The 13,613-nt window shown below is 34.8% G+C and overlaps 1 protein-coding gene across 1 annotated transcript; it reads left to right on the plus strand.

The window, feature by feature from the left end:
- Window positions 1–3,785: 3,785 nt before the first annotated feature.
- Window positions 3,786–4,699, plus strand: LOC145116054 (transcription repressor OFP16-like). Its single transcript, XM_079052418.1, has one exon. It carries the CDS (start codon window positions 3,923–3,925, stop codon window positions 4,562–4,564), a length of 642 nt encoding a protein of 213 aa, XP_078908544.1. The 5' UTR covers window positions 3,786–3,922; the 3' UTR covers window positions 4,565–4,699.
- Window positions 4,700–13,613: the final 8,914 nt, after the last annotated feature.

Below are 13,613 nucleotides of genomic sequence, written 5' to 3' on the forward strand. Positions count from 1 at the left end.
TGTTCCACGATTATACGCATGCATTACACCTCGATCCGTTCGATCGCGACAATCCCTCTTTAACTCAAAACACAACGGTTTTCGACCACTGCCAAGATCCCAGTCTTGCCCTTGGTTCGGCCCCCAGGTTCGCACAGACTCTTTTGGTAAGGCTACCCATGCCTAAGAGTCGCTCTACGTCATACCCTAACTAATAAGGTTGCGGCTCCCCGTGGTTACACAACACTTTCTCTCACTGACTAACAAGTGCTACGGCTCCCCGTAGTCCTATGGCACTCTCTCATTGCCTCTCGAATGCTACGCCCCCCGCAGTCTTGCGATATTCTCTCTCTCTCTCTCTCTCTCTCTCACTCACTAATGCTACGGCTCCCCGCAGTCTTACAATACTTTCTCTCCCTCTCACTGACTCACGAATGCTACGGCTCCCCGCAGTCTTACGGTACTCTCCCTGACTCATGTATGCTACGGCTCTCCGCAGTCACACGATACTCTCGCACGTATGTTATGGCTCTCCGCAGTCACATGATACTCTCTCTCTAACTCACGTATGCTATGGCTCTCTGCAGTCACACGATACTCTCTCTCTAACTCACGTATGCTACGACTCTCTGCAGTCATACAATACTCTCTCTCTAACTTATGTATGCTATGAGTCTCCGCAGTCACACGATACTCTCTCTCTCTCTCTCTCTAACTCATGTATGCTACGGCTCTCTGTAGTCACACCATACTCTCTCTCTCTCTCTCTCTCTCTCTCTCTCTAACTCTCCCTGGGCTCTCCCCACGGTCTCCCATGGCAGTCCTAAGTGATTACTCCCACCCAGATCCGTTTACTCTCTTATCACCCCATATTCTCATCCTCAAGTCGTTACCACACTGAGTCCACTATCAAATACTTCACGGTCCAAAATAGATAGGTACACACACCCACCCATGTTAAGCATCACTACTCCTAACGACAACCGTCGTGACAAACATTTTCTCTTGATGCAATCCATATTTTTGGATAATCCTGTTTGATGTCAATTAACTGAAGGGTTCCCACTGGAACAATAGCCACTCGGTGCTCCACTTGCCATCTCACAAACTCAAGTCTCAAATAATCCCAAAAGTCTAGGGCGTCATACTCAGATACCCCGGTACACCATCACAGAACCTCATGATGTCTTGTCTCATCTACAGATCTTCCACTCACGGCACCATACTCGGATACCGCAACATACCCTCTCAGAACCTCATAATGTCTTACCTCGACCGCTGATCTTCCACTCGCACAAACTCGCAATCCTCGAAATACCTCATTTCCCAATTTGAAGCATGGAGGAATCGCCAATTACTAAGAACACTTTGGCGACAATCCGAACCTTATCTTCTTCTGAACTCATACAACATGCATTATCTCGCTTTGCACCTTACCTCATCCGCATATAACCCAAGTCTCAGGTTTCCATACCGCAGATCTCCATAGCCAGTTCTCTAACCGCACTCGAACAAATCTCTGATCCTCTCAATAAAATACCCAGTTCTCCCCCACTCAGGGTTCGAACCATCACCAATTGACATGCCACAGTCTACCCCACAGACTGGCTCGCCAGATGTACCAATTCCATCTCATGGAATGTACCACACCGCACTCGATGATCTTCCGGATAATGACCAAATAACTCCAATTATCTCGTAACCCAGACAAAAATCTCATAATCCTCCTAACGTGACTGCCTCTAGTCATCTCGAAGTCTCAGACCGACACACCGCCGAATATCCCAACTGTCTCGAATTAGTTCCGAATCTCAATTTGGAAATAATGCACAATCAAAAACCTCGTCTCCGATCCTTCATCCAACATCCCATCATGCAGATCGTCATAGCAACAGGAGACTTCACTCTCACAGCCGATACACGACATAAGCAACGAGGGCCACCGCCCCGGTATATTCCTCTTAATCACCTGCAACTGCTGCTAAAAGTATGTCTCCCCCAGGAATGTTGGGCTTTTGGAGGGGCGGTGTCCGTATTAATGAAACTGCTGAAGTCAAAGCCCGGAATCGTATCACGAAGACAGGCCAAAGCACAAACATAATCTAAATCCATACCACATATGCCGCTATCTTATAAGATGTGGTATTGTAACACCCACAATTGAGCTCGTGGGGTCACAAAAGCATAGGAGGAAGCCTCTACCGCTGAGTACAATCCCAAATCATTAAACCTAATTGGTAATGAAGCAGGTCGCCATTGAATGTCCCCAAAGAAAGGACCCCCACAAACCACAATGGCCTAAATCGACCCTCGTAACCCTTTATCAAAACACAAATCAGCGTCCTCCATGTGAACGGGTTGGCACATCCTCGTACCAAAGAAAAGTTTGGCGATGCTCATGCAAGATTGAAGCAAAAAGAGCTCACTCTGGGGTTCATGTAATTATGGTAGAAGGTGCATCAAATCAACGGCCTTGGCAACCCTCTTCATGGCTAACCTGCTAATAAAACTCGCATCTCTACTAACAGCTCCCCCAAGAAGCTTCACCCCTAATAACGGTGGCTCATGTCAGCAGGGAATAAATCTGCACGAAGCTTCCTACCATTGCATGAAGGCCAAAAGAGCTCAGTTTTTTTTTATATTCGGTGCAAGACCCAATCCTGTGCCTACCACCCTAATGATGTCCAATACTCTGGTCACCTCCTTTGAATCTCCAATGACGGTCCCATCATCAAGATACCAAGCATGAAGAAGAAGTTTGCAATTGTCTCTAATCTGATGTACAAGTGGGTGCAATACAAAAGCAAAAAGAAATGGTCCCAAAGGGTCGCCTTGTTGAACTCCAATAATGGATCAAATATGATTATCTCCCAAATACAACCTTGCAACTTGTTCATATAAGAATTTGACTCACAAAGAAATGGAATGACACCTCATCCTAACCTCATGAAGTAAGGCAGAAATGAAGCTTTTTCACCAAATCTATCCATCTCATGAAGTCGTTTTTATTTTGAAATATTGTAGAGAAATGAAGCTTTTTTGTTTTCGGAAAAACTACTAAAAGAACATTGAAAAGTCGTTTTCAATTTGAAATAAACCGTCGAAAATTATTTTTATTTAAAAATAAAAAAGGCTTGCAACTAGATAAAAGTTTGTTACTACTAAAATCCTAAAAGCATAAAAAAACTTGAATTATACATATATATATATATATATATATATATATATATATATATATATATATATATATATATATATATATATATATATATTAAAGCGCATTGAGTATTTCAACAGGAATCTTTTTGGTTTTGGAGTTTGGCCACATAATTTTCAAACTTTGATAATTTTAGTCCCCATTGTTTATTTTTTCTCAATTTCGTCACACAACTTTCACCGTCTTTTTTTAAAAAGGCCACATAATTTTCAAGCTTTGATAATTTTAGTCCCCATTGTTTATTTTTTCTCAATTTCGTCACATAACTTTCACCGTCTTTTTTTTAAAGAAATCTTTCAAAAGGAATGTTTTTGCTTTTAAAGTTTGGCCATATAATTTTCAAGTTTTGATAATATTAGTCCCTATTGTTGATTGTTTTTCAATTCCGTCATACAATTTTCACCCTTTTTTTCTAAAAAAAATAACTCGTGCAACAAAGCACGGACCTTTTCCTAGTTTTTATCAAATTGAAAACAAAACAGTAATTTTTCATAAATAAAACCCAAGTTTAAAGTTTTATTTTTGAAGAATCACGGATATTTAATTATAAGTATCAAATCAAATATAGAATCCTTAACACTCTCCCCTTTCTTCCTCATAATTATATAAAATCCAGAAGCGAGTTTTCATATATCCAGTTCCAGTCTCTCTCCCTCTCTGCATAGACGACGGCTACATCGCTAATCCTCCCAAATCTCCGAATTCATCCAGATCGGAAACCATTCAATGCCGACCACCTTTGAACGGAATCTCAATCTATGTTTCACCAAAATCAAACGCCCCCAATCACCACCACCATCTCCTCCTCCTCCTCCTCCTCCTCCCCACCGCCATCGCCACCACCATCGTCGCCGCCACTCCGAACCATCCCTACACAATCCCAAATCTAACCTCATCAAAAACTTCAACACTCTCTATGACATCCCCCCCGCCTCCGATTCTGACGATTCATCAATCATCACTGCCCCTGATTTCTCCACCGCCATCGCTTCCAATCGCTTCTTCTTCTCCTCCCCCGGCCGCTCCAATTCCATCATCGAATCCTCCTCCCCCTCCACCTCCTCCCTAGCCTCCACCTCTTACACTCCTGAGGATGCCACCGACGGTTTCGTCGGTGGCGGCGTTGCGATCCCGACGATCTCGCCGGACCCATACTTTGACTTCCGGAAATCGATGCAGGAAATGGTGGAGGCACGTGACCTCGTCGATGTACGCGCCAACTGGGATTACTTGCACGAGCTACTCACGTGCTATCTGGATTTGAACCCGAAAAGTGCTCACAAGTTCATCGTCGGAGCTTTCGCGGATCTTCTCGTTACTCTCATGGAATCGTCGACGGCAGAAAACGGTGGACGCCGGAATGTATAATATCTCCGGTGGTAATTGTATGAATTATTTTTTTCACGGTGGTGGGTGTGTGATTAATGTAGTAATTTTTGTAGTTCGTCAAATATGATTTATTTTTAATCATTTTTATGCGAAATATTAAACTAGTTATTATTATATTATTTGTTCATACGAGCTAGGAAATTTCCCGAATAAAATGAAAAATATATAAAAAGATTTATATTACTGCTTTCCAATGATCATAAAAGATTTGGTCCCATGCACATTATTGATGATACACATACACCTTACCCAACTGAATTATTTTGTAATAAGTGTTAAATTAATAAAATCGACATGCTAAAATAAGGGTATTTGGATTCTTAGGTTGAAACTAAAGTTTTTGTGTTAGTTTATATATAAATTATATGCCAAATCTTATTATTAAAACAATAGTAATGAACAAGGGCGGAGCCACCCTAGGACGAGGGTAGGCCCAGGCCTACTCTCAAATTTCCAATTTTTTTTTTTTTGAAATAAAATAATAGTTGGGTGTAAGTTATTCTAAAAACATATGTATAATATTATATCCTTAAACACTATCAGTTTCAAGCCTTACATTTTGGGCATGTTTTTTTTTAAATAATTCATTTTTAAAGTTACATTTTGACCTCTTATATTTAGAAATTAAAATTCTATAGTAAGTTAGTTTTTAAAATTTACATATTTCACACCTTAAATTTTATAAATTTACATAATTCCATTCTTAGATAAGTTTATTTATTTTTTGGTTTTTTTTTAGATTTATTTTTACTTATATATAAAAAATTATATTTAAGGGGCTATTTTATTTTTCGCATAAAACCTTAAAAATCATACATATATATATATATAAGGAACACCCTAAAAATTTTTTTTGGCTCCGCCCCTGGTAATGAACAAGTTTATTTATTTATTTATTTATTTAAGAATTCTGTAACATTTCATGCATTATATAGTTATATGGCTGATTTGACTATTTTTAACTTTTAAGAACCAAATCTCATGGTACCTGCATTAAGGAAAACTTGCACATATGGTTTAATTACTCAAACTATTACAATATATATATATATATATATATATATATATATATATATATATATATATATATATATATATATATATATATAGATTATAAGACATTTATAGAACTAATTCCTAACCGTTAACTAAAGAACTGTCAAAAGCTTTCTTATATTAATCTAAAGGTTGGGAAGTTTTCCCATAAAAAAAGTGTTTATGTAACACATGAAACGATTAAAAAGATGGTGACAAAATTTTGTGTCTTTTTTTGGGACAATAATTTAGTTTGTATAGGTGTTTGTCCCTACTTTAGTATAAGCTTACAAAGGTACAATTCTATAATAATAACATTGTCCCCTTCTCCCCACTAGGGCAGTTAAATTTCGAGTTCTCAATTTGGCCTTTTTATGCACTAAAATCTTGTATTAATATCCTGAAAAAAATCATGTGTTCTTATTTGGGATTTAAAATTTATATTATAATCATGAGTTGTTTTTTGTGTGATATATGGATCAATTTGGATTTTCCCGTGATGCAAGTAAATATGATACATACTGACAAATATTGTGTTCGTGAATGATGTACAATGGAGTTGCATCTATTTGCTTTATATAAAAAATCTCATATTTGTGTTTTCAAGAAAGATTACTTTTTTACGTTAAATTAATATCCCAACATAAACACATTTAGCCAAAATGTGAATGGTGTTTCATTTTTTTTATTTTTTTTTGGTAAAATGTTTTGGCTTAACAGCTCATATCAATCTGTCTTTAAACTTACGTAAGAGGTCAATTAGAAAACACCAATAACTAAAAGACTTTTTTTTTAACCGGCAAATCTAACATATTTCTAAGCTACCATCTAATTTCACTTATGTCCACAACAGGATTTGAACCCTCAACCTCAAAGAGGGACGACACTACCAGATACTGTTAGGCTAGAAACTCTTTGGTGATATAAATGGTATTAAGTGTTAGTTTATGAATATATTATATTTGTCGGTTAAAAAAAAAAAACCAATGATATTTTGGATGTGCCAATATTTAAATCATGGACTTCCTGTATGAAATTATATTCCTCAAAAGCTAGGCTCTCGTTGCAAGGGCGCGAATGGTGTTTATGAAACCATGTTCTATGGTTTTGTATTCATGGGATATAGACGACAATGGTTATGAATATTTTATTAATTTTGTACGAAAGCATTTCTTCTTTTGAATTTCTTGAAAACTTGTTTTAGGATCAACGAGTTCAGGATTCTTTTGACTGGTTAAAGACCAATTTTTCAGAATTTATATTGTGACTTAACTTTTTCTTAAGAAAAAGACAAGAAAAACGAAGTATTTGGACTCTTGACCTATAAAGTACTAATACATTATTTTACGGGCTCAAGTAAGGAAATATAAAATTAATAACTAAGTGTTTTTCTATGGGTAGAATCTTGAAATCCAGATAATATTTGGTTTAGGAAATGTGATAGAGAATCTTTGATTTTGTTTTGTTAACTCCACATTTTTAATGTCAATGACTTGTCTTTTGCAACAAAAAAAATTGTTTTAAATGGTTGCAACTTGGCCAATAGGCGTAGAATCCATCGTTTTGGATCTTATTAGACTTATAATCGAGGTCATGTTGCTTTTATTTTTTATTATATATGTGTAAATACCGTATATCCATCTGTTGAAAAACAGAAATAGACATAATTGTATTAATAAATGGAAATTGGGTTTTATTAGGGATAGTTGAAAGTTATCGTGTCTTCATTGAGCTTTAAAAAGAGATGGTTGGAATTGATTATTTAAAATGTTTATTGATTTATTACGGTTTGACACCGGTAATAAAAAGTTTTAAGTGTCTGGATAGAAAGATTTCATAAGCACCTATTAACTTATTTAAATAGTTTTTGATAAAGGGGTGTTTGAGATTGCTTATAAGCAAAGATCTTTCAAGAAATCTCTTTTCTATCAATAGAGTCTTGTTCGCAGTGGAAGTGAATACTACATAACTCAAGCCGATTTTGTTCACATGAACCCAAAAGAACTGTTTCTCATTGTTTGGATTTTCAGCTTAAAGATTGAGGAATATCATCTTTTCAAACCATGGTCGACTGTGATTTTCTCAAGTTCTCATCTGTGACTTTGCTTCAATAGATGGTGAAATAAAACCCCATCCTGATATTCCTCCATTTGAAACTGCTTTAGTTGTTGAAGAAGGTATTCAAGAGTTAAAGGGTGGAGCCACCAACTTTCCAGAACTTGGAATCATTTTCAAACTTCACAAAAATGTTAAGAAGAATTTTCTAGCTACAACTGCCTTTCACCGATGTACAAATCCGCAGATAGAAGAAATCTTAAGAGTTGCCAATGCTTCCATCATGGCCGGTGTAGGGTAAGGGCAAGCAGGACAGTTGAATAGGGCCCAAAAATTTTAGGGGCCCAGATTTTTTTGATATTGTACTCGACGCTTCAATCCTTATTCCTCATTAGTTATGAGAAATTCGTAAGCCCTACTTAATGGCCGGTGTTCCTTTTTTTCATTCCCGTGATTGGAATTTGCATCAATTTACAGGTAATTACTTTTTGCTTCAATATTTCAGATATTTGTGATCATGTAATTACTTAATTTTGATCTTTTGTTTTACATGTGTTAGTTGTATATGAAGCGATATTAGATACCTTTAGCATGAGAACTGGTGCAACTAGTTGGAGTAAGCAAAGCCCTAATCATACAACATTTTTCTTTTTTACTTTGTTTAATGGCTTTCCTAATTACATATTAACTTAATCGGGCAGAGACTACCTGGGCCATGACTTTTCTTGGCTATCTTGCAAAGCTTATACTCGAAGTCTTTGGGTAATTCTTAATTCCATTACAATCAAAATCAAATTTTACATTTGCTAAAATTAGGTTTTGATTGATTGTGTTCCCCTTGTTAGGTTAATTGTTTCAATTGTTTGGATTGCATACATCACACACACACACACACACACATATATATATATATATATATATATATATATATATATATATATATATATCTATATGTTGATTAACCCTCCACTTTCTCCATTCCTAAATGAGGTTTTCATAAAGTTGGATGACATTTGGGGTAATTTATGATTCATATTCCATATGTCAGTGAAGAAACACATTAATGTTGTTACATTGACCTAATTGTCATTCCTTCACCAGGTCTTCTGGGCACTACAGCCTTTATGTTTTTCTGCTTCTACCTTCTGCTTGCAGTTATTACTGTGGCAATGATGCTTGGTCTAAGACTAGTGTTTATCACTATCCATCCAATGAAGTAAAATGACCTTTCTATCCAATTATGTTTTTTTGTTTAATTGTGGCATGTGAATTGAATATTAAGTAAAATGACCTTTCTATCTAGGTGGGGAGGTACTCTCATGAACTCTTTCTTGTTCAATATGACTCTCATTCTTCTTTGTTCCATCAGGTAGGACAACTCATTTTCTTTATTAATTATTAATATGTTTATAGGTTTTTAACCAGAATATCATAACATAGTGTAATGACTCATATTCCATTCCATTATTTGTAATGATTGCATTGTTGCTCTAAATTACTTATAATTCACACTTTCACATGAGAATAACATATTTATGAAATTTATCGTCGTTTAAAAAAAACTTCAGTTTATATAAATTAATTTGCCGTTAGAGCCTAAGGGTCTTATTTTTCGGCTCGTCTTGAGCATTTGAATCCTCAGGACCGACCCTGGTTTTCAAGTACACTATCGAAGAAGTCAAAGATGTTATGCATGAGAAGATTTAATGGTTGTTGAATGTGAGGAAAGTATGGAAGTTGTTGATCAAGTTTCTCAAGCTTGATAGATGAAGAAGTTAGTTGCGAGGTCACTTAGGGAGAAATTGTTGATATATGAAGTGACCCTCGACAGCTAAAGTGTTTTTGGTGATATGTGAAGTCTTGGGTGACGCGAAGATTGGCTCTTTTGTTTAATGCGATGAGTATGATGTCTGAAGCCATTCGAAGATTGAGATAAAGAGATTGTGTAATGATGTAAAGCCCCTTTTGTCTTGGAGTGCACCGAAGAATTCAGTACTTTGTCATCCTTATCGTCAAAGGTCTTTTGGAAGGATTATGTCAGAACAGACGTGGGAAGCATAGCCGCCTGCACAACCAACCTTTGATATGACTAGTCAATTGTGTGTACTAGGTTTTTCTATAAATAAAGGTTATGTCGTTTTTTTCAAAAGTGTGTTTGGTTTTGGGATTATCCAACTGTCTTGTAATTGCTCTTATCAGAATGCAAGTCTCTTTATCTCCATTATACTTATGTTGTTCATCATTTACTGATTTAAGTTTGCAAGCAAACTTAATCACAATTCAACAAAGTACTTTACTAACTTGTCTTATGTTTATTTAGTTTTTGTTGTTGTTATATCTTCTATCATAAACCGATAGTAATTCTACATCTAAATTATTGTTGAGCTAATCAAAGATCTAAGAGAATAACTTATTTATGCATCATAATCTTCATCGAGCTCTTGTCTCAACAATCCTCAATGATTTGAATCCTTTCCAATGATGTGAATCATTCTAAACAAAATTTTTATTGATGGTTCCCTCGATATCTTCCACTCTTCTTTTCCGGTATGCAAAAACCCTCTAAAACCTTACATGGCTACTATTTAGGTAAGGGAGGTGATATTTTCACTTAGGTTTTTGAGTCATCCACTTAAAAACAAGTTTATTTGACTTATATATATATATATATATATATATATATATATATATATATATATATATATATATATATATATATATATATATCTTATGTCATGATTCTCTCTCTTCAATTAAAATGGGGGTATAAAAATCAAATCATCTTAATTTTACGTAGATAAATCAAAAACATAAGTGAAAATATCACCTCTATTATTTTAATTCATAAATTAAATTAATGAATATTTCCTGGTAATGGAAATTAGTCCTCATAATAAATGTAACTTACACTTAATTTCCTAAAATCCGTACATTTCATAACTATGGATAAGTTAGGCAATCATTTATTTGGTCCATGATTTTTAGGAGAAATTTAAATTCGTCCTGAATAAGTTTCAGTTATTATTGCCGATAATTAATTATATTTCTATATTGAAAATCCTACAAAATCATGTTTAATTAATAATTTATTGAAAATAATTATGAGTTTTTATTATAAAATTTTAATTATTTTTTTAATCGTGGTTCCTATGGGCTATAAGCTAGTTATTCAATATAAACATGAGCCATAAATTAATGCCAATAATTAACTAATAAATGGTATCTTCTTAATTAAAAAGTTAAAATGTCTAACCACCCGTTTAAGGTGTTACACCAACTTAGTAATAAAGTATATTGTCAAATTATCTCATTTACCCATTAGAACCTCATAGGCTAGAAATTAATGTACCACATTTGATGTTGATGCTGAGTTTTTACATGAAAACAAGTTGTATGTTATAACGTACTTAGCCATGGTTATTTTCATCGTTGGCCACCAATACTACGCTTCCATTGTTGTACATCTTGTTGCTCCATGGATGAAAATAATCCAATATTTGGGATTCCGCTAAAAAGATCTCATATCCATGCAAGTAAGTGTACCCTAATCTATCTCTAGAAAATCTCTAGCACTCGAGTATCATCTTAATAGAGTAGTGTTTTACAAAGTTTTTCTTCCTTTTCATTTTCCTCTAATAATGTCTCAGTTGAAGTTTCCTTCATCTTTTCGACCATAACTATTACAAGTTCAATTTGTAAGGATTTTACCTTTTTCCTTTCAGGGTTTTCCTTCTTGTATAGTATGTCACCCATATTATTAACTTTACCCAGATGGTAAAGAATCTTATAGTCGTAATCCTTTAACTTTCATCCAATGTACGGATGAACTTTTTAACCGAAAAATCGATCCAGAACCGAAATTGAATCGGAATCAGAACCATTTGGAACCGTTTATTGGTATTCATTTTGCTTCTGGATTCTCCCAATCCATCGTTTTTGGTGTTCAGTTCTTTCGGTTTCGGTCTGATTCTGATACCAAACACACTCTTAGATAAGCACATTTCCTAGTAGAACTGGTTGAAACCGGTTAGTGGTATTCAGTCCGGCTCTCGGTTCCTTGTACACTCCTTAACCAGATTTTGGTTTGTTTGGTTCCGATCCTGTTTGGACAAACTTCAAGCCAATTTACATCCCTAATCCAATGTGCATGTCTCCCATTCAACTCATTCTAGTTAACTAGGTATGACAAACTGTTATGATCATTACAAACTTAGCATTTTGTACTATAAGGATAGTGTCTTTGAAATCTTAAGTGGAAAACAACCACAACCAACTCTAAATCGTGAGTTGGATATTTCCCTCCATATACCCTTAACTTTTGCGACGTATAGACTATAACCTTGTCGTGTTGAGTCAAGACACATCCTAAACCAACACTCAACTCATTGAAAAGTGCTAATTCATAAATCCCTTCATGAAGAGCTAATATCGGTGCTTCATATAGGTTTTTCTTCAATTCCTCGAAATTTGCTCCCTGATTTGTATACATTGATATGAAATCCTTAGTCAGGTCAAAGCCATCAACGACACTGATACAGATAAGAAATTTTGAATGACTCTGGGATAATTAATATTTGTGTACCAGAAAATCAAAAATCTTAGGTTGGGCTTGCAATCTACTTGTATCAAATTAATCACCGAGACACCGACCTAAAAAGCACATTTCTCAGATCCAAAACCTACAACATGCACTTCTTTTCCATTTCCTTTTAGGCTGATGTGGCCTTTAAATATGAAATATCAAACTTTTAGTAAAAATAAAAGTGGCACATCAGCTTTAAAAAAATACACTAACTTCTCTCCGTCAACTAAAATTTTCAATTTAAAAGTTAAAAGCCACGGTAAAAACAACTTTGTGTGCATTTTCGAAAATAAAAATTAAATTGTAACTTTTTTGAATTTTTACAACAATAGTTTGTATGCTTACAATAAGTATTTTATTTAAATATAAAATTTAGAAAGATGCAGAAGTACAAACAGTCGAATCATTGATCACTCCGTCTTTATAGTTTGTGCTAGTTCACATGCTATTGTATTTGGCTTTTTAATATTTTTCATCATTAAACCCTCTATCTATGCTAACAACTTGCCTTTAAACTAATGAAAATAACTATGTTAACAAACCCTAATTGGCCCTCAATCGTCTTTTGATCCATCATATTTGTCTAAAAGTCAAGTTTTCCGTTTATAGAATTTTCTACAAAGATGAAAATTTGTATTATTAGATTTTAACGAATACTACAAACACCTTTTTACCCTTCAACTTTTGACGTAGAAATTAGACATTATGGCATAGTGTTACCATCTCTTGATATCATTGGATATGGTAAAGAGGAACGAACAACTAAAGGATCCAAACTTCATTCTAGTCAAGAAGGAACTTTTGGATGGGGGTGAAGATTCTTGAATACCAAGATTATTCACAGGTTTTCTTGAAACTTGTTTTGATGTGCGTTTTGCTTTGGCTTACCATGTAATTCGTAAATTTGGAAAATCATAAAAAGATCTCATTTTTGCATAAAAGACATACAAATTATTTTTGCAGTTGGCTGTTTTGACATTGAGGAGATTGTTATGATTGAACACTTAGATTTGATCTGCCATATTCTGTGTTATATGGTAGTTGGGCCGATTTGATAGCATATGTTGTTATCAACGTCATAATTCAATTAGCCTTTTCAATGTCATAAACTCTATCTTGACTTTAAGTTTTTATGTTAAATAAATTTTAATTCAAGTTTTCGTTTTTGTTTTTTATTTAAAATTTAAACTAAACACTTTTACATAAATTAAAACTATCGAAATATAGCTTACAGTCAAGATAAAGTCAAAGTTACAGGCGAGTCCAAAACAGGGTTTTCTAACCCCGGTTAAAATTTTGGGCCATGTTTGGGTCAATAAAGTTCAAACTTAACCATCTATTTTGTAGAAGTGCACA

This window comes from Lactuca virosa, chromosome 5, assembly GCF_052849685.1.
Source record: "Lactuca virosa cultivar CGN04683 chromosome 5, Lactuca_virosa_CGN04683_v6, whole genome shotgun sequence".
NCBI lineage: Eukaryota > Viridiplantae > Streptophyta > Magnoliopsida > Asterales > Asteraceae > Lactuca > Lactuca virosa.